This window comes from Saccopteryx bilineata, chromosome 1 (genome assembly GCF_036850765.1).
Source record: "Saccopteryx bilineata isolate mSacBil1 chromosome 1, mSacBil1_pri_phased_curated, whole genome shotgun sequence".
Classification (NCBI taxonomy): domain Eukaryota; kingdom Metazoa; phylum Chordata; class Mammalia; order Chiroptera; family Emballonuridae; genus Saccopteryx; species Saccopteryx bilineata.
Window position 1 is genome coordinate 275,703,389 of NC_089490.1, and position 26,953 is coordinate 275,730,341.

General features: G+C 42.2%; 1 protein-coding gene across 1 annotated transcript; it reads left to right on the forward strand.

Moving 5' to 3' along the window:
* On the forward strand, positions 1-26,542 carry SRD5A1 (steroid 5 alpha-reductase 1). The gene is made up of 5 exons (XM_066243439.1): positions 1-531; positions 12,939-13,105; positions 17,408-17,509; positions 19,950-20,100; positions 24,173-26,542. The coding sequence occupies exons 1-5, from the start codon at positions 251-253 to the stop codon at positions 24,237-24,239; spliced, it is 768 nt and encodes a 255-aa protein (XP_066099536.1). The 5' UTR covers positions 1-250; the 3' UTR covers positions 24,240-26,542.
* The last annotated feature ends 411 nt before the right edge of the window (positions 26,543-26,953 follow it).

Sequence of the window (26,953 nt, forward strand, 5' to 3'; positions counted from 1 at the left end):
GGCGAAAGGCCTTCAGGCCCGCCTCCCGCCTCTAGCCCCGCCCCCCGGGCACAGCGGGCGAGCTAGTGACTGGTCCAACTTGTCCAAGCGGCGCACCCATCTACTCGGATCCGCTCTGGGTATGATCGTGAGTCGGGCGTCGGCTGCCTTTGCTGGCTTCAAGTAACCGCGCCTCCCGCCCCCTCACCGTTGCCCTATATGTGGCCCGCCACGTCCGCCCGGCTATGGAGCGTGCCTACGATCCTCTGCGATGGAGCTGGCGGAGAGGTTCCTGCTGGACGCTCTTGCCTACCTGGAGTGCGCTCTAGGCATCCTGGCCTTCGTGCTGCTCAGGCTGGTGGGCTCGCCCTATGGGCGCTACGCGTCGCAGCATTCAGGCTGGCGAGTGGCGGCGCCCACCGCCTGGGTAGTGCAGGAGCTGCCCTCGTTGGCCGTGCCGCTGTTCGTGTGCGTCGGCACCGCTGCCGAGCGCCTCCGCTGCTGGCCCAACCGCGTCCTCCTAGCCATGTTTCTCGTCCACTACGTGCAACGGTAACGGCCGGCTGCCCCGCGCCCCTCTGTGCGCCCTCGGCCCGGCTCCCTTTCCCTGCTCCATGGCCCTCCTCTGTCTCACCTGCGCCCCTCCGTGCGCCCTCGGCCCGGCTCCCTTTCCCTGCTCCCTGGCCCTCCTCTGTCTCACCTGCGCCCTCCTCCCTCTCCTTGTCGCTCGGCCAGGATCCCAGTCCCTAAGCCCCCGCCCGACTCCCTCTGCCTGTGTTCCCCGATCCCCGCCTAAAATTTGCTGCGATCTCTCTGTGCTCCTGGCTCCCTCTATAAGAGTTCTCTCCCGCCTTACTTGCTCCTTCCTCCATTATCCCGCCCCCCGTTCCCACCCTGGATCCTCTCCCTGCAGATTCTCCCTGAGGGATCCCGACTCCCGGCGTCCCTGGTGTCCTCTTCCTACACTTCCTGGCCCCACCTCTGTCCCTTCGTGCGAGGAGTTAGCTTAGAAGTAAGACTAGTCCGGAAAAGTGGGGGACACAGCGAAAACTTAAATAGGGATATTAGGAGAGCGTTTTTTTGTAGAATTTCCACTTAGAAAGTGTTAGCTATACAATAATCCAGGGCTTTGTTCAAGATCGGGTGTCTGGCCAAAGATAAACCCCCTATGCAATGTTTCTGGCTCCTTTTCTACCTTTTTGGTCCGTATCCTTGTTGTCAGTGGGACTTTCCCCTGGATAGCTGATCACCTGAATAGCTGCTTTCCTTAAGGACTTGCTAAGCAATGACTTTAAAGACAGATAAAGTCTTAAAGATGACATCCAAATCTTTTGAATTTTTTGAAGAATTTTAGATGGCTGTGTCTGAGATCTTCAGGTTCTGATAAGATGGGGCCCTCTCCAGCTTTTACATAGCTAAACCAAGTGGTTGAACAAAAGCTAGAAATAAAAATTTTAAATATTTGATTCAGACTTCAGAAGTCTGCACAGTTATAAAGAATGTTCTCTGCATGAAGAGAGCTGGACTTACTATTCTGTGAATGAGTGCAGGTTACTCAACCTCTCTGATTTTGGGTTCCACCTTACAACACCCACTGCATAGATAGATAGATAGGAAGACATAAGTATGCCTGTGTGTGTGTGTGTGTGTGTGTGTGAGTCTGTCTATAATCCTCTCTTCCGTACAGTTATTAGGACACAAGATTCCTGCCTAGTACATTGTGTCCTCATCTGCTTTTATGCAGGCACTGTAAATAGGTAGAGTCCATGTTCAACAAAGCCTTTCTGAGTCTTGTACCTCTGACAATCCAAGAGTATGTCATTAAGCAGTTTCTGCCAGACTGCTGGATTTTTGGTAGTGTGGTTAAGCATTACCAAATTTGTGGATGCAATTGACTATCAGTAGCTCTCTCATGTCTATGTGCACTTCTCCATATTTACATCAAAACCTATGTTTATCTGTCTGCCTGTCTGTTTCTCTAGTGGCTCAAAGCAAACTCTGGAGTCGGATTGCTAGGTGTTATCTAATCCCCATTACTTGGGACCTGAGATAGGTTACTAAGCTGCCCTCCAATGGGTTTCCCCTATATGAAACAGACACATTGATGGTACCAGCCTGTGGACTGACATTGAACAAAGGCAGCTCTATAAATGCTTGCATGGTGTTGGCAAATCTGAATGCTGAATACACAACAAATAATACCATTTTAGACTGTCATGAAGTTGGGCAGACCCACGTCCATACTCTGTGTGCCTTTCCTGCTCCCTGCTGCCAGATTCTGGCACCAGTAAAGAATTTTTGAAGACATGGCATTGGATATGAACAGAGCTTTGTTCGAAAGTCTGGAACAGAAGCTTTTGAACTTACAGCAGGATGTTTAATTCTTTCTAGGCTCACTCTAGTGAAAGAATGAATGCAGCTTCCAAAAGGGCTGAAGTCACTTCTAGAGTTTTACGCAAGGCTGTTGGACTAAAAGGTTGCTGGACCAAAACCCCTAGTGCCTAGATAAGAGGCTGTAGAAACTGGCCCCAAGGATTTCCCGGGTCAGGCATAGATCTTAAACTGCTGAGCTATTTTTTATTTTTAAAGTTAAACATATTACAGTGTACATAGCCTGTGTAGTTTGGGGACATTAAAGCTTTCCAAATAGAAAAGATAAACATTTCCAGTCTACCTAAGCAACTAATTTATTAAACAGTCATCTGACCTAAGTCGGTGCGCACAGGCTGTGTTTAGCTCCTGGTACAGGCCAGGCAGCTGAACTGGAAACACTTAATCTAGTCCCTCGTTTATACAGGGCAATGCAGGTTAGAACAGACCTGAATAAGAGAGGAGACTTTATGAATGAAGCGAGAATCAGGCTGGAGGCAGGAGAAGCATGATCCAGGGGATGTGCTCCAGAGAGAGGATCTGACAAGACCGGAGTGCAGACAGAACATAGCAGATATCTGCAGGGGCCCAGTGCTGAGCTCTGAAGAGGAAGGCCAGGGCCTACCCTAGGTGAGTTTTAGTTTCCTGAGGGACTGAAGCCAGATAAAGGGGCTTCCCACAGTCAATGGGAAGGGATTGCTCTAGGAGAGGGGAAACCTGGACATCTTTATGTATTCATAGGCATACGTTTACCAAGGATTGATGTGTGTACCCAGCACTATACACATTATTGGGGATATAGAGACAATATATGCCCATAAGGAGGCAAGGAGTAGGAGACAGATTGTGGAGAATCTGCAGGATCTCTTTGGCAGAGAGGGAGGGAAGGAGAGTCCTGACTGGAAAGAGAAGAAGAGGCAGCTGTGGAGAGAAACATTCCAGGGCCCTGGTAGCAAAGGACATCTCTGGGAACATTTAAATTCATGACAAACAACAAAATCCCACTCAAGCTCATGGTATCTCTGTCTTTACCACTGGACCCGTTGGGATCCGCAGAGGGGAGAGTATTGAATGGCCCCCGGATTGCAGACTGTCAGACTCCTACTGGGCTTCTTGTGTACAGCCCCCCTAAGGTCTTTGCTCAGCAGATCTGTGACCTGGCAGGATCTGTCGTCCTGATGCCTCAGGGAACCTTACCTACTTCACAGCATTGTTTCTCCTGCTTGATTCTATTAATGGCTCCTTGGAGAGAACGTAGTGTCCAGCCTCACTTTTAAATGTGTCATATTGCATGTGTAACATTAAACGAGACCTGGAGGAGGTGAAGGACACTGAATCCTTGGCCCGGGCTTTCTGGATTTAAATAATATGAGGAAGGAAAAACCTTTATGCAAAAGTGTGGAATGACAGTGAGATATCATAATCTTGAGATCCTAATCTTGCCTTGAAAACACCAAGTGCTTATTTTAATTATGTAGTGTTATTGGGAACTGTGCAGTTTGGTCATCATTGCAAAAGAATCTTTTACAGAAAGAAAAACAAGAAAAAGGAACTGATCCAAATCTAGGAAGTGATGTACGTTTCAAAGATCTCAAATAAATTGTTGAGCAAAAACTCAGTCATTTATTAAAATTAACAACCACTTCCAATTGTAAACATTTAAAAATGATTGAATCTACTGTTACCTAAATGACTCCCAAATCCTAAAAAAAAAAATGCTATCTCCTTGTTTCCCAGATTTGAGGATACAGCATTGTGTTGTCTTGGGAGGTGATGTCTAGCTGCTTTTATTTTGAAACTTAATTCATTTGCTGAATGAATGCCCTACTTCTCACTGCTAGAAAACTGTGATGTTATTACTCTAGTTTATTGGGAAAACATTTCAAGAGATAATTCTTGTTGTTCCCTATGTGATTGAAGTAGGCATGGTATTTTGGTGGTTTTAAAACCTGACTTTAAATGTTTACAGAATAGTTATTCCAAGTGGTTGGCTGCATTTGACCTCTGAAAGGGATACTTTCTGTTGGGCAGATAAAATATACTATGCTCACTTTGTTAAAGATGGCACTGCCCACATGGAAGCCGGTCACCCAAGTGATACTATTAGTTGCCCTTCTTGCTTGGGATGGGCGTGATCATGTTAATATGTGTTGGAGGAGGGCTTTTGCGCTAAAGGGTTTTAAAGGGAAGAGAGATCACATTCTGGGGAAGAGGATTACGTTCTAGAAGGAGAGCAGAGAAGAGAGCAGATAAAGGCCACGTGGAGGAGAGGAGAAGTAGCCAAGATGGTGAAGTGCTGAAGGAGAAGCCAGTTTGTAGAGTTTGTGCAGAGAGAAGGAGATGGGAAACAGAGGTGAATAAGGCTGGTGAAGTAGATACCTTTGATTCTAGGAAACTCGGATAAGTCAGTGGCTTTCGGAGCCCTGAATGGAAAGGGAAGTGTTCTCCCACTATGTGTATTACTTGCTCACTAGGTGCAAGCTAGGATTAAAGGTGTTGGCTCACCAGTTTTTGGCTCTGTTGTTTCATTACTGGCTGTCCAAATCTAATGTGAACCTGCATGAGCCAGGCGGCTGTGATGGTGGCCGTGGCTACTGTCTTTATACTTTCCCTCAAGTCTTTTCCCTTTAGGCAAGATCACCTATAGCACATGAGCATGGTGGTTGATTACCAGCTAGATGGTTTCCAGTAGGCATTACTCTTGCTCCCTTGAATAGTCTAACAAACTACTCAGTACTGCGCAGGAGAGTGAGATGGACACTTAGAACTCTGGATGTCACTCTGCAGTGAGAACAAATACTAGACCACTTTTGCTCTTTTTGGTGATTCTTTTTTTTTTCCTGGGTGCTTATAGGATACTTTTTTTGGGAGGGGGATCTTAAAATTCACAGACTTCCCCACAGATTCCCTGTGTGTTTACTTCTTTGTTAATTTTGCCAGATTCTCTCTCAGCCCTTCCAATAAGCGGCTGCAGGTCTTCAGCCCAGGAAATCCATTTCTCCCTCTGTGCACCTAGTCTGTTCCGAATGTAATAGATCAATGTGGACAGAATACTAGTCAGCATTGCCTTGGCATTGTAGGTGAACAAACCTACAGTTGAAGTATACATTATTGTAGAAACTTAGAAAATATAGTGTAACTCAGGAAAGAAAATAAAATCGCCTATAATTCTGTTACTTAGAGATAACACTGACAGTATTTGGGTGTGTCTCGTTCCTATCTCATTATTTAGTAAGTTTTATATTTATAAGTATTTCTGGCTTAGTAGAAACACTTAATAAAAAGACTTCTAATAATTATTTAATATCCCATGGTGTGAATAGATTGTGCCAGCCCTGCCCCCGTCCTGCTTCTCACTGGGCTGGGTCCTCGTGACATGGTGGATGGGCCAGCCTGGAAGGTGACCTTGCCTTCGACCCTGCCATTTCATAGCATCTGTCTCCATTGCCCAAGCCTCCATATTCCTCTAGGCCTCCAAATCCTGATCTGTTAAACAGGGTAGTAGTAATAGTCTTGAAGTGTCAAAAAAAGGCATGCATTGTAGGATTAGGAATTATTGGAAACCTTTTGATCTGACATTGTGAGAAGCTTTTCTTTGCCATGCCTAACCTTGTAAACATACCCCAAAGGAGACAGTGGATTGCTCTGGCCATTGAATCTCCACTTAGGGTTCTGAAAGCTCTTGGTTCACCCCATCATTAAAAGTGTCCCACATTCCCTGTTGCCTTGCAGACACAAGATGTGCAAGTTTCCATGGGTAATAAAACAACTTGGTGAAAAGTAGATCTATTTGTTTATGTGGAACAGAAAGAAAATAAAATGGGCAGATTGTAACATGATGGAGAACAAGTACTGGTTTCCATCCACACCCAGCCCCATGAGTTAGGAAGTGGAATTGCTTTGTAGCTCCCTGGGACCAGGCTATTTTGCAGTTTTCAGCTTGTTATCAACAGAAAATAGATTTATAACACATTACTAAATGTTGGGCAGATGAAATATATTATGCTCACTTTGTTAAAGATGGCGCTGCCCACATGGAAGCCGTCACCCAGGTGATATTAATGTGTGTTTGGGGCGGGCTGTGGGCAGGCAGGATCCTTGTAGCCTGGGGCTTGGTTTTGGGATTAAGCCTTTCCTACCCTTTTTGATGTGGGATGGTACAATCCTATCATGCCTCAGTGACTTTGTATTAGAGACTTTCTTATTTTGTATATTGGATTAAAGGTTTTGATTTCTACACTATAAAATGGGGGCAGAACAGGAGCTTGCTCTCTTAGTTCCTGAGATTACCATTAGAGGAGAGAGCAGAGAGGAGAGCAGAGTAAGGCCACATGGAAGAGGCCAAGAGAAGCAACCAAGTGTTGGGCGGATAAAGTGTATTATGCTCACTTTGTTAAAGATAACACAAGGAGGCCGTCACCCAGGTGATATTAATGTGTGTTGAAAATCCTTGTAGCCTGGGGCTTGGTTTTGGGATTAAGCCTTTCCCACCCTTTTTGATGTGGGGTGGTACAATCCAATCATGCCTCAGAGAAGTGACTTTGTATTAGGGACTTCCCTACTTTGTATATTGGATTAGAGGTTGTGAAGCTACAATATAAAATGAGGGCGGAACGAGAGTTGGCTCTTGGTTCCTGAGATTAGAAGAGAGAGCAGAGGAGAGCAGAGAAAGGCCACATGGAGGAGGCCAGGAGAAGCAGCCAAGATGGCGGAGTGCTGAGTGAGATGCCAGTTTGTGTAGAGTTTGTATCTGGGATAAGGAAGGAGATGGGGAACAGAGGTGAATAAGTCTGGTGAGCTAGAAACCTTTGATTCTAGGAAACTTGGATAAGTCAGTAGCTTTGTGAGCACTGAATGTGACTGGGTTTTGGAGCCCAGTGTGTATTTTTACTTGCCCGCCGGGTGCAAAGCTAGAATTAAAGACTATGGCCCACCAGTTTTTGGCTCCGCTGTTTCTTTGCCGACTGTCCGAATCCATTGCGAACCTGCATGGACCAGAAGGCTGCTGTGATAGTGGCTCTGGCCCTGGCTCCTGGCTTTACACCAAGATAGCGGAGTGTTGAGTGAGAAGCCAGTTTGTGCAGTTTGTGCAGGGAGAAGGAAGGAGATGGGGAACAGAGGTGAATAAGTCTGGTGAGCTAGAAACCTTTGATTCTAGGAAACTCGGATAAGTCAGTAGCTTTGTGAGCACTGAATGAATGGGTTTTGGAGCCCAGTGTGTGTTTTTACTTGCCCGCCAGGTGCAAGCTAGGATTAAAGATGATGGCTCATCAGTTTTTGGCTCCGTTGTTTCTTTACCGACTGTCCGAATCCAATGCGAACCTGCATGTGAATGGCCACGATGGTGGCTCCTGGCGTTACACTAAACAAACTACTATTAAATCTAAGTACTTCCCAATAACTTTAAGATGATTCCCATTTTAAGAGATTTTCAACTTCTGACTTATTTCCTTTTCTCAAAGTGGGGGCAATGCTTGTTCCCCACAGTTCCTAGATGGAAGGGTGACTGAGTGCAAATGAAACAACTGTGGGAAAAGGCATTTGAATACCTGGACTGCTGTAATTGAGATGCCCTGGGCTGTGGGTCATGACAGGTGGTGAATATGTCAGTCCAGCAGGTGTGCCACCCTTTTACTGTCTGCACCTGACCTTGCATCCCCAAGTGACCCTTCACTGGGAAAAATGGGCTGGTGTCTACTTTGGTCCTTGAGCTTCTGCTGTTCCTCCATCTAGATGAAGGCTCAAATGAAAGCTATGCCTGGAAGCTACCCTGTCCACCCCAATTCTGGCTCCTATTTGGCCCAAGTCAAAGGAAAACCATTCTGACAACAGCTGCGTGGATTTCCAAGGGAAAAAGTAAAAACTAAAGGGAACAACACAGAAGGAGAAAGACAACCAGAAAGCCACCAGGAGGGAGCAGAGTGCTCTGCTCTGGAAGGCTGCTGCCTCTGGAGATCTGGCTGCGAAAGACCTGTGCTCTGTCCTGGGAGCCAGGAGTGCTGGTCCACCGGGGTCCCCAGGTTTGGGGGAGTGTAGAGGTCCTGAATAGGAACTTACAACTGGACAGAGCCCGTGCCCTGAGGCAAAGGCCACTGTGGCTTTACTGACAAAAGTACTGAACACAGTACTGTGCTGTACACAGCACAATAGGGATAAAATTAGCAATTCTGATTAATCAATAGGTGGGGAAATTTGAGCTACCTCGCTTACCCTTTAATCTGCTGTAAAGTAGTTCCGCTTCCTGACTTCCTCATTCTTGTCCCTGTTTCTATTGTATGTATCCATAAATACCCACAAAGACTCAGAGTCCGTCCTGTCATGAAAGCTGTATAGGGGATTGTGAAGCAGTCTCCTGTAGGTCCCTCCATGCATGGCATGTGCTCTCTGAGGAGGACCTCTTCTTCCCTCCTGTAGCTCTGAAGGCATAGCCAGCATTGCCTGAGCCTGCCTTTTCTCCTCCTGACTTTGGCTGCGGCATCAGGGTCACAGCGTTCCTCTTCAAGGCCAGAGATAGGAGAACAAGAGAACTGTGTCATCTTTTATAGGGCCATTTCAGGTTATGGCCACCTTTCTGGCATTCACGGAGACAAAGAGAGGTAAACCTCCTAAGGACCTTTATGAATGCCTTTTCCAGGTTCCCCCAGGGTACCGTATTTCCCCATGTATAAGATGTAACTTTTTTTTGAAAAATTTTGCATCTAAAAACTGGGTGCGTCTTATATAGTGGTTATAGATTATTTTGCATTTGACAATGATGAGGAGTTTTATGAATTTTATGATGACTAAAATGAGTTCAATAACTCATGTAATACATTTTTTTTTTCAAATTTCAGGCCCCCAAATTAGGGTTGTTCTTACACACATGGGAGTGTCTTATAAATGGGGAGATACGGTATACACTGGAGAAACCTGTGTAACTGAGAGCATTGATGATGGGTCCCCACCATTAACACAAATAAGCCTCGGGCTGCAGCATCTACCTGCAACCCAAGTGTGGGGGGCTTGAACAAGGGTATTTTTCTAAGTAAATCAGAATGGAGCCTGACCTGTGGTGGCGCAGTGGATAAAGCATTGACCTGGAAATGCTGAGGTCGCCGGTTTGAAACCCTGGGCTTGCCTGGTCAAGGCACATACGGGAGATGATGCTTCCAGCTCCTCCCCCCTTCTCTCTGTCTGTCCTCTCTCTCTCTCTCTGTCTCTCCCTCTCCTCTCTAAAATGAATAAATAAAAAAAAGAAAGGTAATAAATCAGAATGACGTTTCTAGAATCTGTTTTAATATAGACTAAGGATTTGCAAACTTTTTTTTAGAAAGGGGCGAGATATAAACTTTGTGAGCCAACAGACAAAATAGAGGGTATTGCATAGGTTTTTATAACAAAAATTTTCAAAAAAATTTATTGAAAAAATTCAAAAGACTATAATTTCTCAATATAGTTTTTGTCATGCAGGTATAATGAAAAGGATGGAATTCTCCTTTTAGTGGTGGATGACATTTCACTTCATTGGGCTTCCGAGTGTTCCCTATTAAAAAAAGGCAAAAAAATCTTTTAGTGCTGATCTTCAATGAGATATTATCTTAGAGAATGTCTTTTCACACAGGTAGGCACTGCCAAATATTGATATCAGTCCATGAGCTTATTATTTTAATTGAGCTTATTCATTGCTTGAAAGGCATTTATGAAATTCTATTAGATTATTCCCTTGATATTTGCCTTTTAGTGTGTCATTACTTTGTAGATTAATATCTCCCAAAGATTAGGTGATAACTCCTCAAATGCACAGTTAAATGATTTTTGAAATATGAAGTTCAGGTTCAAAAAAGTGAAGTTTGAATTTAGAAATTTCATTAACTGCAAATTTCTTTAAAAATGGAGACATCACCCTCCTTTTCAAAAAATTTTAACTGCATAAAAAGTATATAAAGCAGCTTGATGTGAGTTGCAAGTCAAACAATGTCAGTTGTCATTGAAATGCCTTTAACAGTATACTGTATTTCCCCATGTATAAGATGCACCCTTTTCCAAAAAATTTGGGGTCTAAAAAATGGGTGTGTCTTAGATAATGGTGTGGCATTTCAAATGCCATAGATGGAACTGAGGACGAGGCAATATATGAAGACAGTGATTCGTCATCAGACACAGATGAGGACAAACTAATGGATGGGAGTTTTGACAGTGATGAGTTTTATGAATTTTATGATGAATAAAACATGAGTTCAATACTTTATGTAATACGTTGTTTTCAAATTTTGGACCCCATAATTAAGGTGTGTCTTATACCTGGAGAAATATGGTAAGTTTTGCACATAAATGGTGGTTTTCCTATAATTTTGGGTTGAATTCACAAAGAAACATGATCAAGTCTGTAGCAAAACTAATTTCCAAAGCCCTTTAAAATTAAGTGGGTGAGGACAGTTTTTTTCATTAAAATGTTTTTTGTCTCAGGTTTGAGCTCAAAATAGAGTGACGTCTGGAGGGAATGTCAAATTCATTGTTGACCCTGTTGGTTCAGTCACATGCAATAGATTGTTCTGGAAAGTACTTGTTGATACAGGGACTAGCATTAAACAGCATACATCTTCACAAGTTTTGTAAATGCAAAATGGGTACATTTTTCTGTTCCACACATTTTTACCACCATTCATTGTAACACTTAACAGATTCCATCTGGATTGTACAGAATTTGTGTTTTCTCAACTTCTTTGGAAATGTGCTGACCTCCAGCTCTACGCAGACCATTTTGAGAGCCTCATTTCTCGGTCATATCAACCTCGGCATTGACTCCTAGATAAACAGCTAAGTAGTATCAGTAACATCCGTGGACCCAACAAGAGCCAAGGAAAACCGCTCACTCAGTCTTCTGCCTTGTTTTTTAACTGACTCTTGGCATTGCTCCTGGTGTCCCAACTCCTTACGCAGCTGCTCTCACAGAAAGGGTAGTCATATTAAACAAGTTTGTGTCCTCCAGACATGCTCCTTTGGCTGCTACTGCAGCTAATTAAATCCCCAAAAGTGTATGGCTTTCCTTGCTTGACTAACTAGTGAGCCACTAGGTTATTTCCTGTGGTTTTGGCCTCATTTTCATTTCTTCTGTAAAGAAATTCTGTGATGAGATTCTGTTTTAAATTCTCAATTTTTCTGACCTTTCCTGTGAGTTGGGGACACTCTGATGAACGGGTAGTCTGATAATGCCAACCTCTAGTATGTTCTTTTGGCATAACTGTCATGTCATGCATACCAAAGAATGCTTTGGCATCTGCAATAATGTCCACAGTCCACTGTGCCTTCAAAGTTGAAGAGTTCACTTGTCTTGATGTGATGGGTATTGCTGATAATGAAATAAGTTAAATGTGTGATACAAGAATATGCATGACACCTGAAACACTATCACGGTGATTGGCAGTGCAGCAAGCAGCCACACAAAGGGATGAAATTGCCATGTATAGGCTCTGTCACAGCTACTCAAGTCTGCAGGTATAGCTGCAGAACAGCCATAGACAGTGTATATATACACAGGTGACCAGGCTGTGTTTGAAAATCACTTTATTTACAGCCACTGAAACTTGAATTTCATATACTTTTCATGTGTCATGAAATATTCTTCTGATCCCCACACTATTTAAAATTCTTAGCTCACAGGCTATACAAAAACAGGTGGTAGACTGGATTTGCTGACACCCAGTCTAAGCTCAGGTTGCTACACAGCCCAGGACATTAGTGACAGAGGAGGAAAGGAGTGTGAGGGGAAACAAGACGTTTGCATTCCCCCTTTACAAGGTTCCAGCCAGTGTTTGCCAGCCTTCAGAATTCAGCCCTTGAGACTGAATTGGGAGAACAATCAGACACAAGCCGCCCTCCATGGTTCTCATACCTGGGAGGGAAGTATTAACTACATTTGCAGAATGTTTCCTCAGAGTTGCTTAACACTTCATTCATCTATAATTTAGAAGCGTGTGCATCCTCTTTTTTTCATAAGTTTCTCATTTTTTGTTTTTATATGTTTTTCTCTTTAAACCTAAGCCATTGTGGTATAGCAGAAGAGCATGGTTTTTGAATTACCCAGATTGATACACTCACCACTTATTAGTCCTGTGACCTTGAACAGATTACATAACCACTTCGAGTCTTAATCTCATCTTCTGTGGAGTGTGTGTAAAGTGTGTGCTTTGTAGGTAGATGCGAGGCCTTAGAGGGGATAGGTGCTTAGTGAGGGAGACTCATGTGTGATGCTGATGGATGATGAAATGGTGTCCCCAGGTTACTGCTCAGACTAGAACGAGCTATGGGTTTTAGGATAGTGGAGATTTTGATAGCCTTGAAACCTTCAGTTTTCTCTAACTTAACAAGTGTCTCTTTCACATTCTGTACAATGAAAATTCGGGTTTGTGCACTATGATGTACATTATTGAAACATGGTTAATTTTTTACCTAGAAATTGTGCCTTAATAGAGTAAATCAGATAAGTGTCATTGAGAATGACTTTTGTACAGGGAAGCAAGATTAAAACCGCAAGACACTTAAAATAGAATTGCACAAATATATTCTTTATTGTTTTTATTTTTATTTGTTTCTGTTTCTTGTTTCCTAAGGTCCTTGATTTTCCCATTTCTTATCCGAGGAGGGAAGCCAATACCATTGTACTCATGTGTAATGGCATTCGCTTTCTGTACCTATAATGGCTACATGCAAAGCAGATATTTAAGCCAATATGCAGTGTATGCTGATGACTGGCTCACTGACCCTCGATTTCTAACAGGTGGGTGACCTTAGTGATACACTTCATCATTTCAGTTATCACTTCAGTTTCCAAGTCCCAGTGTTTCCAGTTAGAAAGCCCTCACTTTTTTGTGTGTGTGACAGACAGAGTGAGAGAGGGACAGAAAGACAGGAAGGGAGACAGATGAGAAGCATCAATTTTTCATTGCAGCACCTTAGTTGTTCCTTGATTGCTTTCTATAAGTGCCTTGATCAAGGCAGGGGTAGCTACAGCAGAGTGAGTGACCCCTTGCTCAAGCCAGCAACCTTGGTCTCAAGCCAGTGACCTTTGGGTTCAAGGCAGCCACTGTGGGGTCATGTCTATGATCCAGGCTCAAGCCAGCGGCCCCACGCTCAAGCTGACGACCTCAGGGTTTCGAACCTGGGTTCTCCGCATCCCAGTTAGACATTCTATCCACTGCATCACTGCCTAGTCAGGTAAGTCCACACTTCTTGAGAGAGCAGAACAGTCCGATGGTTGGTGACCTAGCTGCCAGTAGTGGGGAGGGGTAGGGCTGGAGTTCCCCGGGGAGAGTCAGGCTGTCCCACTGTCCCAGCAGCTGGACATGATGCAGGTGCATATCATCTGCGCCCACCCAGACACTGAAAGTGCCTTGAGGCGAGCTTACCTGTAGCAATGAGCAGCGGGAGGACTGAGGAAACTCGGCCTCTAACTGGCCATGTTACCTAAGGCAGCCGTGCACCTCCTGCAGTTTGTCCTGGACGGTGAGGAGAAAGTCTGACTGCCTCTGCTTCCAACAAAGCAGTTAGATATTTATGAGTACACTAAGTTGAGTAAACTTTTACATTTGGGAAGTTCTGAAATTTTAAAATTTTTATCAATTACCGTAAATTAATGTACCTTTCCAAGTTCTAATTATAACTGAGTTCTGAGCAAAACTGGAAATAAAATAGTAGCCATCAAAAATATTTGCAAGAGCATTAAAAATAGATGATCTTGGGGCTCTTGGGTATAAGAAGATTCTTTTATATGTTTATGTAGTTTGTCCTCCTAGATGTAGGGAAAACATCTAGCACATTCAGATGTAACTTGCCCACATAGCTGCATACTATGAGATATGAAATTTTGCCTCCAAGTTTTAAGCTACCCTTCCCCTAAGCTCCACAAAGTTACCTAACATTTCATTTGCTTTTGTGTCTGTATAAATTCTAACATTTTATAGTACTTTGTTGTTGATGATGAACTACTTTTACATTTCTCAGTCATAGTTTTTGCTGTGAATTAAAATTTTATTTCCAGGGCAGTGTCCTGGTCATACCTAAGAATTCTTACTAGGAAGGATCTGCTTCCTCATTTATCAAAGGAAAGATGGATGAGAAAGTTTCTCAAAATTCTCTTCTGGCCTGGCTGTGGTGGTGCAGTGAATAGAGTGCTGACCTGGAACGCTGTGGCACTGTGGAAACCCTGGGCTTGCCCAGTCAAAGCATATACGACAAGCAACCGATGAATGAAGTAACTACTGCTCATCCCCATCCCCTGTAAAATAGTCAATAAGTACAATCTTTACCTATTAAATTTAAAAATAAATGTCAATATTCTCCCTGCCTACCTAGCCTTTAAAAAAAATCCTTTTCAAGCTCCACAAATTTTTGCCTCCATGAAACACTAAACTCTTATATTGTTTGTAAACTATCCCCAAATACCTTCTTGATTTACCTGCTTTTAGACAACCTGATTATTTTTTGCCCCAACTAGTAGAAGCAGGAGAAAGAACAGGCTTGGCCATCAGCCAGGAGCTGCCCGCAAACGTGCCTTAGGCTTCCCAAACATCCTAGGAAGGGTAGAAAGTAGGCCCTTTCACAGGAGAAAGGGACAATCAGAGGGTTAAGCGACTGGCCCACGATCTAAATTGAATAAATAGCGGAACAGGGTTTCCAAAAGTAGGTAAGGAAGAACAAGAGGAAAGGATTTTATTTTTAAATCTAAAAGATAGGGGGTTTGCCTGATCAGGCAATGGCGCAGTGGATAGAGTGTCCGACTGGGATGCCAAGGACGCAGGCTCGAGACTCTGAGGTTACCAGCTTGAGCGCGGGCTCATCTGGCTTGAGCAAAAAGCTCACCACCTTGGACCCAAGGTCGCTGGCTCAGGCAAGGGGTCACTGGCTCTGCTGAAGGCCCGTGGTCAAGGCACATATGAGAAAGCAATCAATGAACAACTAAGGTGTCACAGCGAAAAACTGATCATCTCTCTCCGTTCCTGTCTGTCTGTCCCTATCTATCCCTCTCTCTGACTCTCTCTCTGTCCCTGTAAAAAAAAAAAAAAGATAGGGGGTTTAATGTTCATTTGTGATTCTCACAGGAATCATTTCTATAATGAATTGTTTGAATAATTTTGATGAACAACAACAAAATGAATGAATTGTTTGTTCTGTGAATTTGAATATTACTGTATTTCCCCATGTATAAGACACTTCCATGTATAAGACGCACCTTAATTTTGGGGCCCAAAATTTGGGGAAAAAAATATATTACATAAAGTTATTGAACTCAAGTTTTATTCATCATAAAATTCATTAAACTCCTCATCACTGTCAAAACTCTCATCCATTAGCTTATCCTCATCTATGTCTGATGACGAATCATTGTCTTCAACAAAGCGTAAAAATAATCGCGAAAAGGTGGGAAATGCAAGTAAAAAATGTACAACCACTGTATAAGACTCACCCAGTTTTTAGACCCCAAAATTTTCGGCGGAAAGGTGCGTCTTATACATGGGGAATATGCTATTTAAAATAGCTCTGCAGATGCCTTGGAAGCTGGTATAAAATTTAAGGCATCAATAAATTATATACAGACCTCTTGGCTTCTTTGCAATTGAGCAGAAGGAATTGAAAATGAGAGATAAATACCAATTGGGAAACAAACTCTAGGTTTTTCTTTTTACGTTATATTTATTTCATAGACTTTATAGTTTTTGTAAAAAAAACAAACATGAAACTATGTGAATAATTAATTGTTACATCTGATTCTTACCACAAAGAGCTAAGCAAATAATAATGATAACCTAACAAAAATTTTCCAGAGCAGTACAAGTCGTTAATCTCAAAGATTTTAAGATCCCAGCACTGGAAGTAAATATTTAGCTTAGATGAGCAGAAATACTAGTTTCCCTGCCAATCCAGGCAGTAAAGGGAGCTTGTCTCTTAAAAGAGGAATAAAATAAGCATGGACTTTTGAGAACATGATTCTTTCTGGAACCTCAAACTGGGCACCACATCACTTAGCAGTGACTTACGGAAATGCAAAAAAAAAAAAAAAAAGGTGACGTAGCTATAAATTTACAGATTCGATAACTAACTTATAAAACATATTACCAAATTTGGTACAAAGTGTTTAGAAAGAAAGCACCCTAAAGTGGAATCAGAAAGAGGAATTCTTGAGACCTTTACCATAGACCAGAGTGCTTTATGTGTCCTTGTTGTAACTCAAAAGAACTACTACTGCCATTGTGATGACCAGTGAGTAATTAATAATAATGTTATTCCAAGTGTACATTTCTTTCATACCACCATAAAACAACATCTGCCTTTCACATTTTTTAAATATCTCAGAACAATCAAATTAAAATTTTTATCAAGTCATTTCTTTCAGAAAACAATATTTTGCCTTTTCTTGTTGGATTGATTGATGTGATACTAATAAGTCTCCTATAAGTGATGACAAACCTCTGAAGATTTTTAGGAATGGGAAGGAAAGCATTCAAGAAGGTATGGGGTTCAGGAAGAGCGTGCAATGGCAGCAGATTTTGTTGAGAGCTGAGGCAGACGAACAGACTCTAGGAGTGCTATCTGATGAGTGAGCAGGAAGTCACCCTGCGGGAAGCCATGGATGTGCATGAGAATGTTCAAATAAGGCTATAAAGAAGAGAGAAGGGTGGGATTTGCTGGGAAAGCACCCCTGCAGGGCTCTGTGTGTATCATGACAGGGCACACCTTGAGGTGTCGCCTCTCCTCTTACTGAAGTGGCAGTGATGCCTCATAGTTTTTATGACTGTAAATCATATTTCTAATCATTCCAGTCATTCTGAAAACAGATGTGGTCATTAGGTGAAACTATTTTGACTAGATCAGACAATTAATATTATTAGAAAAACAAAACCCAATTGACCATACCTGAGAGCAATAATTCTTTCTAATAAAGAACAATATTATAATGATTTTAACTATCAATTAGTGCTTATATATTATACTGAAGGACTACAGTGATTCTGTTTACTCAGGCATAGGTTTGTAATTTTGTAGTCTTTCAACCATAATACTTTTGTGTATTTTTTTCCTTCAGGTTTTGTCCTGTGGTTACTAGGCATGCTGATAAACATTCACTCAGATCACATCCTAAGGAATCTCAGGCAGCCAGGGGAGACTGGATACAAAATTCCAAGGGGTATGTTGTGAAAATGGAGAATTCATTCCAAAATTGCATTGCATGACTCCTTGCTGTTTTTGTTTTGCCAACTCTAATAACTAAAATATGGTATGTATTAGATTTCAAAGTGAGCCATTAGTATTAATAGCAGTCACTATGATTATTGTTTAATTAAAATGATGAATTCTGGCCAATTGAATGGTTATTAACCAGAAAGAAATCTCTAGTGCTCTCTGTTTGGAAAGAGAGAGTATGGGGAAGAATTTAGGGTTTTCAAGGGATGTTTAAAACTTCATTTTTAAAAATACTATAGAATGAATACCTTGACTGACCCTCCCTTTGAAAACAATTAAAAATGTTTTATGAAATTTGGCGAAGGGGGGCTCAAGTTTCTTTATCTATAAAATGGAGATGATAAAATCTACTTTCTTGACTTAGCTAAGAGCTATTATATATTATTTCCCATAACATATAAAGGGCTAGCCTGACCAGGTGGTGGCACAGTGGATGGAGTGTCGGACTGGGACGCAGAGGACTCAGGTTCAAAACCCCAAGGCCACCAGCTTGAGCCCAAGGTTGCTGGCTAGAGAAAGCGGTCATTCAGCCTGCTGTAGCCCCCTGGTCAAGGCACATATGAGAAAGCAGTCAATGAGAAACTAAGGTGCCGCAACAAAGAATTGATGCTTCTCATCTCTCTCCCTTCCAGTCTGTCTGTCCCTCTCTGTCTTTCTCTATCTCTGTCACACAAAAAAATAAATAAGTAAAATTTTAAAAATTAGAAAAAAACATATAAAGGGGCTGATATTAAGTCAATAAGAAAAACTCAATCAAACCACTAGATGCTCAACATCAAGAAAAACCTCTATCTACCCTTTTCATCTTATTTTCAGCTACTTCCTGGCACAGTTTCAGTATACCAAATTATCCTAGTCCGTATTCTCTTTAATTTGGCTCTGTACTTCATGGTCCAGTGCTTTGCTGTCACTGGATGAAATTTTTAAAGTCTTTTTAAATGTATCAGTGTGGTGCCAAGGAAGTCATCATCAGAGGGCAAAGTCTGAGTTCTAGAGTCCAGAATGCACCTGTGAGAATCTGTGGCTGACAGCTTCCCATCGTGCTTTGCAGCTCAAATTTACACCACTTAGAGGGTCTGAAAAACCTCATGCTATGAATTAGGATCCACGTGGTCCTGACGGGTGGTGTCTTTTATGCATGAGCCAGGTCACACCCAGGTCCCACAAACCGTGTGGCAAGGAATAAGAGCCACATTCGAAGGTTGCAGAAGCAGTGAAGAAATGGGCACCAAGAGTAACAGCATGATCAAACATGAGAGACCTCAGGTCTTCAGGTTAATAGGAACAGATTATACAGTGAATACTTAAATGTTTAAAAAAGTAAAAAAGGATTGAAGTTATGGGTAAAAAAAAAGATATACTATTAAAAGAACTAAGTAAATATAAGTTAAAAACCAGTAGAGCTTCTAAAAAAATAAAAAGTAGGTAAGACTAAAACTTCAATGGATCTGCAAAGCACACAGCCACACTTGGCCTGGAATCCTTCCACTTCCCTACCGGGAAACATACTAGGAGAATAGCAACATTAGGAAAATCTACATATCTCAAATGATCATCGGCAGAATATGCAGCTCTGCTCTCTGGCCTCAGGGCCTTTGCTTCTCCTGCCTGGAGAGCTCCTAACCCAGTAACTACAGCTCAGCATTCTCAGGAAGTCTGGGATCAAACCTCACCTGCCCAGGGAGCCCTGTTCTAACCACGACCTCCCTTTACCCCCAGCTTGACTTCTGGGCTCTCTTGCACTGCTTTTCTCCCCACAGAACTGCACACCTCCTGCCATGCCCTATGCTTTCCTTGTTCATTACAGTGATCTTTAATGTTTCAGATGTGGGGGGGTGAGGGTCTTATCCACAGTGCACCCCAAGTGCCTAGACCAGGGTCTGGTCCATAATGTAGACTTGATGAATTGGTAAAGATTTGATGAGTGTGTGAGTGAATAAGTGAGTGAATGTATGAATGAATAAATCTGTCCTTGAAAATTACTGTTTTCTTCCATTTTTAGTTCAGAATTATATACAAGTTCATTTTATTAAGCTAGTTCATTAAATGCTATTCTGTGTTCTCCATCCTTTCTTAGGTGTTGTCAGTTTGATTCATTAACCAATGAAGTGATATATATTAAAGTATATAAAAATTGTAGCACTTTCTATTCAGGTAAATAGATAGGTATTGATAAAGGTAGATAGTTACTACCAGAAAATGTGATATGAAATAGTAAAACTTGTAATGTTGGATGTGTTTCATTGATTAAAATTCTGTAAACGTTGTATTTTCCCATAGTTGAATTTATGTTATCCAAGTAAGCCCTCACCGTTACCTTTTAAGTCAGTATTTCCTTGGGCATACTTTGTAGTCAATGCACTGTGGTCTGTGCTTTCTTCCAGGAGGCTTATTTGAATACGTAACTGCAGCCAACTACTTTGGAGAAGTGGTGGAGTGGTGTGGCTACGGCCTGGCCAGCTGGTCTGTGCAAGGCGGGGCTTTCGCCCTCTTTACCCTGTGTGTTTTGCTCACCATAGCACAACAGCATCACCAGTAAGTTTTAAAAACACTTTTAACATTTTAAATCTGTTCTCTAATCTTATTGTACCAGTTTTTAGGTTAGATTTTTGAAATGGTAATATTAATTTGAATTGCTGAATCTCTGTTTCTACCATGCTTTGGCTAAAAAGGACAAAACCACGCAAATATCTGAAGAATAACCCCGCTTTAAAGAATCATCAGATACACATCAGCATTATCATTTTGTCCATCCTGTTTGAGTTTATGCTGCTGGACTCTAGACTCTATGGTCAAGTTAAATGTCAAGTCGGGAATTTGGGACCTGACCTGAAGCACGCTGAGTAGGAGGAGGAATGCTGACTGCAGTAACTGGAGCACAGAGGACCTGCCGCTGAAGGGAAGGCCCACATCCTCCCCACAGCGCCCCTTCATGCAGGCACTCTCCACTGTGCTGACCGAGGGTCTTGCTGGACTCCGAGCTCTGTGCACCCCCACCTCCACATCACTTCCAAATGCTTTCTTGAGAACCAGAAAGATTCATTCCCTAAACAGGCTTGGCTGAAATAATATGTCAGCATTTTAGACTATACATTATAAAGTTCTAGAAAATGAATTAAACAAAGCTAGATTTCATGCACCAGCAGTGATGACAACAGCCAGCTAATCTCTGCCCAGAGTGAGGTCCTGTGTTCCTGGGAATCTGTGCTTCTCTTCCTCCTCCTCCTCAACCACCTTCCAATGGCTGCCATTGCCTCTGGTGGAAGATGCTACTCCTGGACGTTTGTTATGTTGTGCGTACATTTTAAGAAGCAAATAGTGACTAGTTTCTAATAATAAAAATAAATGAGATGATGCTGCTATTTTAAGAAACTAGATCAGAGGAAGATTAAACAAGAGCATGCCAGGTCACTTACAAGGATCTTTCCTCAAATGAAAATGGGACAGGAAAATCCCTCTCAGCATTTGAATATGAAACATACAGAAATAGAAAATACATAATTCCATTTTCCAAAGTATTCTTTGCAAAAAGATTCAAGAGTTGAAAGCATTCTTTGTCATTTGTTTGATGTTTAAATTAATGGTGCAAAACTAATTTTAATTGCTAAACAATGGGTCAATTCAGTTTAGTAAACAGTGTTTACAAATGTTGGCTTTTCAAGCTGAGGACAAAAATGAATGCTATCCTTTTCTTTCTTGCTCATAATCCAGTGAACCTAACTAATTAATTAGCCCATCAGATAAACTGATTGCAAAAGAAGACAGTCCACAGGGCTGTTTATGCACCAAAGCAGCATTTTGTTACAATAGATTTCTGTCTATAACAGCCTGACATGAAGTATGTAATTCATAAATGATTATCTTGATCATTAAGCTCTACGTCAGACACATTGCATCAAGTGTGCCAAGTGCTAACAGATATTCTGGTTGGAGGGCAAAATGTCAAGGCATTGTAAGGAGGCATGCTTTCATATGGCTTCCTTCTCACCAGCCTTGGGCAGCCATGCTTATGCACTGAACTGGAGTGCAGGCCACACACACTTCTGCAGTTGTGAGGTGACAGGCTGAGTACCGGTGTGGACTTGTCACGTCACAAAGCTGCGCCTTGCAGCCTGGCCAGCAAGGACAGCCTTTGAGGAGAGGCTCTGTTGAAATAAGGAATGATCACATGCTTACCTATTTGTTAAGTTTAATATCACTTAAAAAATGAATTCCATGTGTCTTTAAAACACTCTGATGGATAGTATAATGATGTAAAACCAAGGACATACAAGAATATCTTTATGAAATGCTGCCTTGGTCTCACAGACTTAACACAAAGAGCGTGACTTGTGAGCACTTGAAAAATGTTGATTCAGTGGTCACAGACTTGTCTCCACCAGAGAAAGACTTCCACAAGGGAAATTTGGGAACAGGAAGCTGGTCATGAGCCAGAAAAACAATAAGTGCTTTGAAGAATTCTCTGACTTAGCGTAACCTGAATGTGATGAAGTAGGCAGTCCTTGGCTAGTACTTTCAACCAGAAGGCGAGGGGGCATTAGTTCAGGCCCAACAATAATAAAATCCAGACCAAAATTTTGTATCTAGCCCTGGTAGGCGTCACAGAAGTACCAGCTTTTTGATTCTAGAGGTAGAAACATGAGTGAGAAAAACAATAGAAATCATGCTGCTTGTCTTTGAAAAGTCTATGCATATACCCATATTTATAAATCTTCAAACAGAACTTGAGGTGGATCTGTGATCTCAATGATTAAATACTTGAGAAAATTTTACTCTAATGATTGAACAAAGTGTGTGTGTGTGTGTGTGTGTGTGTGTGTATATATATATATATATATATATATATATATATATATATATATAATTCCTACAGAATAGTTCCTGTGAAATAAATTGAACGTATTTAACAAACACAGCCTACTGGAAATTCTGCTCTGACAGAGGTTCCTTGTACCAGCATGAGGCATCCCACCTGCTGCCCAGCTCAGCACATCACTGCAGGGCTGTCGTGGGTCCTCACAATCCTGCAGGCAAGTGTGGGCATGGCTGTCCTGGTTATTCAAAGTTTAAGCTGTCCTTTGCTTCCACTCTTGCCCTTTTGAGGCTAGTGTGCTCCTCTTCACCAGACAGTTTCTAGGAGAGAGGAGCCCACCGCTGCCTCTCCTGACACAGTGCCCGGTGCTGCTGACTTGTAGGGAAGCTCTTAGAAACTTGCTCATGGTCCATGTCCTAGGTCCGCAGTAGGCTGTCTTAGTCCATTCAGGCTGCTATAACAAAAATACCATAAACTGGGTCCTTCTAAAAAACAAACATGTATTGCCTATGATTCTAGAGGCTGGAAGCCTGAGATCAGGGTGCCAGTTTGGTTGGGCTCTGCTGAAGGCCTTTCTGTGTCCCCACATGGCAGCAGGAGCAAGTAGCTCTCTGGGGCCTCTGTGCTCAGGGCACTAATTCCATCATGTGCTTCAGCCTCAGGACCTAAAGGGGTTACACATCCAGAGTGTTGCACAGGCCTATAAAAACGTTCCATGACTAATGAGAAATATGTATACCATGCACTTTTACACACTTTGTGCTGCTGTTGTCTGTGGCCACATCTGCCAAGGGCACACTTGTCTGCAGCACACCACTGAGCTAGACAGGGTCGCTATTGCTATCCTTGACCCGCAGGCCCACTGCCCAGTTCCTCAGGACTTTTCTCAGGACGTGTACTTTCGGGTGTAGAGAACTGCATCTGAAAGTAAACATGGTGATTTCCCATGTTTCTCTGTGTGTGGATGACATTGAAACTCTCCAAACTCTGAAATCAACAGGACTCTGCTCACTCACTTTGTGTGCTCTTGTCACAAACTGTTGCCATGTTAATATTGGTAATAGCTAATCCTTTCCTAGTATGATTTTTAGTCTGTTTGGCATTCTTTTGTGCATATGAAAACTCTGTTTTTCTGTACATTTCTTCATCTTGTAAAATTATTTTCAATTTTTACTCTATCCACTTGGTTTGCACCCTCCCCAACTAGCTGTTACCCCAAAATGAATGAGTGTGCCTTTGTTAATATAATATATACCAATACAGAAAATACCTGTTTGTTCTGAGCGCTGGGGCCAATTATGAATGACCTCATGTTGCATTGTCCCGAGTCTGTTTGAGAGTCACCTGGTTGGGTGCCTTTTCTATAAACCCTGTGTCTGCTGCAGTAGCTCTCTCCTGGGGACTAGAGAAAGCTGTCAAATCACCAGAAGATAATTAAGATATACCTACTGGGTGTCACCCCTCCCCCAGTCTGCATGCTTTCTGGGTCTGGAAAGATGGCTTCCCCATATGCTAATCAGCATCTTTATCTCACACCACGAATTTTTCTTGGCAATATAAAAGTGAATTATATGGGTCATTTCTTGTGAATCATACTTTATAGTCACATATATTTAATTATTCATGGCATAGACAAAATCAACCTATGTATCTGAAATGCCAAAGTTTTTATTACTGCTTTTAAAAGCTTTATATGCCTTTATGATAAAATATATTGTTCCTTTTGTTCGCATCAGTCACTTGTTTAAGTGACAAAATTATTTCCTTTTTTAATTTTCTTTTTTCTTATTGTAGGTGGTATCTTGAGAAATTTGAAGACTATCCGAAATTCAGAAAAACTATAATTCCATTTTTGTTTTGAATTATCTTCAACTTGAAGCTCTTGATGGTGTTTTTCTAGAGATTATATAAATGAATTATATCTCTAATTTTTGTGCTATTTATCTGTTTGAAGATTTGTCCAAGGAATTGTTTCCCTAGTAAATTTGTAAAATATCTAATAACAAATTAATCAAACTGAAATGCAGGTTGAAGTATTATAGTGCATACCAGGACAGAAATCTGGAGCTCTGGGTCGTTACTGCTGACCATTTCTCTAATTTTGGGCTTACCTCTTTTGGTTATATCCGGCCAAGTATGCACAAAACCAGAATGTATATGCCGTCTTTGAAGGCCTCTGTGGAACAAAACCTTCCACTAACCCCCAGAACACTTTTTTCAAGGTCAAATGCAATGTTGTCTCTTCTCCCCATAGAGAGATGATCTATTTTCTAGGTCCCCCTCATCTCACTGGTCAGAGAAGCCTCGGGTACCCACGGTGTAGTCAGGGACCTACGGAAACGCATGGGCTCTCCCTGTTGGATGCTGTGCAGGCAGAGATCAGGGATGGAGAAAGGAGACGCGGGAGGTCCAACTGAGGCCTGGACAAAAGGCACCTGCAGCTGCTCTAGCCTGGCCCGCTCAGTGACTGTACTGGCAGTGCAGGACCCTAGGGCGTTTATAAAAGCAAACCACTCTGTCCCCCACAAAAGGGACTTTGTGGAAGCCCACAGGTGGGTGCAGCAGGGCGACCCCACCTCCCGCCACCCCCTGTGCCCTCCAATCTCAGGTCATTCGCCATAAGCCATCAGTATTCTCTGGTTTGAGATGCTCTTTCTTCCTTTACTTCTAACTGCTAGATAGAACTAGAAGTTTTGAAGGCACTTTTTTAAAGTTCCTCTCAACATTGCAGAACAGTTTTTTAAAGCAGAATCTCTTGCTTTAGATGCACTTGAAAGATCCAGTAAGATAAATGGCAGTAATAAAATTCACTACTCATGGCCAGGTAGTTAAAAGAAATCTCCAATTAAAAGGTTGTTGACACTTAGCTGTCTGAAAAAACCTAATGAACTCATGGTAAAGGTCCCCTCCCTCCTCGCTTGGGCCAGTGCTTCCTCAGTCACTACCACATTTGCAGAGATGGAAACCGAAAGAGAATTGGAAGAGACTTTGCTTCTGATCCGCCGACAGTGCTAGGTTGTAAGAGGCCTCCAGAACACACCTGAAGTGGTGTCCTGTTGTCCTACTAAAGGTTGTCCTGCTGCCTTCGGACTGGAAGCAGGCCCTCCTGTCCCCAGGTCCCCAGGCCCCTGGCACCTCATCAGCTCCCCCACCCTTCTGGCTCACCTCCCAGGCAAGGGCTTCCTCCCCCATGAGTTTTGTTTTTTTGTTTTTTTTTTTACATAGGCAGAGATAGACAGGGACAGACAGACAGGAACAGAGAGAGATGAGAAGCATCAATCATTAGTTTTCCGTTGTGCGTTGCAACTTCTTAGTTGTTCATTGATTGCTTTCTCATATGTGCCTTGACCACGGGCCTGCAGCAGACCGAGTAACCCCTTGCTGGAGCCAGTGACCTTGGGTCCAAGCTGCTGAGCTTTTTGCTCAAGCCAGATGAGCCCACGACCTCGGGGTCTCGAACCTGGGTCCTTCCGCATCCAAGTCGGACACTCTATCCACTGCGTCACCACCTGGTCGGGCTCCCCCATGAGTTTTTATGTAGAAAGTATTCTCCATGGACTTTTAAAGTCTCGCAGGGATTTAGAATTACACAGAAATCTTCCTAATGAGGATGTGCTTCATTTTCACTAAAAACGATGTTTTTGTAGGGAAATTTTATTATCAAATAAACTTTAGCTCTTTTCCTGACTAAATAATTACTTGAAACATGAAGCAATAAATATACTGCTCACAAAAATTAGGGGATATTTTATCGTTTAATATCCATTTATTAAAATTCCCCTAATTTTTGTGATCAGTATATTTGGGATCTCAGGAAAACTCAAATAGCTGAGCCAGTCTTAATGGATTTGGGCCCCCGTGTCCTGGCAGGTGCACCTGGCTGGAAGGATGTGTGCCTGAGAGCCAGAGAAGCTCTTTGTGAATGTTAATTTCTTAAAGTGCTGCCGTTTGATTGGAATAACCCACGTAAACACAAGTTTCAGTCAACGAGATTTGATGGGGAGTTTCTACTTTCCCGGCATGCACTGAGGGTGACTGACATGGGAAGAGATCCTGTTCTATCTTTTCACTCCGCCCTCCGTTTCCTTATGGCTTAGTAAATTGTCTTCAATTGTGTTAATTGTTCTAATTAAAGAGATTAATAAAATTACTGTCAAAAGTCCAGTTTTTGTTAGTCTTCAGTGTTACTCTGCTGTATCGACACCTCTTCACTGTACAAGTTCAAGCGGTAACATCTGAAATCTTCCCATCTACATTAACATTTCATAACATTAAGTATTCTTACATATCTTGGTAGAGTCATGTAACTTTCTTCCTATAAATCTTGTGCATTTCTGTATAGGTTATTTTTAGATATTTTATTTATTGTGAGTGAGAATATGTCCCCAAAAGCTTTTTAAAACTAGGATAAATCAAAGCTGTAGTGGTTTATGTATTTGTCATATTTAGCCACACTCCTTGATAAATTTCAACTTTTTTGGTTATGTTAGGTTCTTTAGCTTCTCAGTCATATCATTTGCAACATTTGGAGCTGTTTCTTTTGTTCTTGTTTGCTCCTTATGTGAGCCACAAATT

Coding starts and splice junctions, on each gene's coding strand:
- SRD5A1 (XM_066243439.1), top strand. CDS start 251: ATGGAGCTGGCGGAGAGGTTCCTGCTGGACGCTCTTGCCTACCTGGAG. Junction 532..12,938: donor CTCGTCCACTACGTGCAACG/GTAACGGCCGGC, acceptor TTGTTTCCTAAG/GTCCTTGATTTTCCCATTTC. Junction 20,101..24,172: donor ATAGCACAACAGCATCACCA/GTAAGTTTTAAA, acceptor TTCTTATTGTAG/GTGGTATCTTGAGAAATTTG.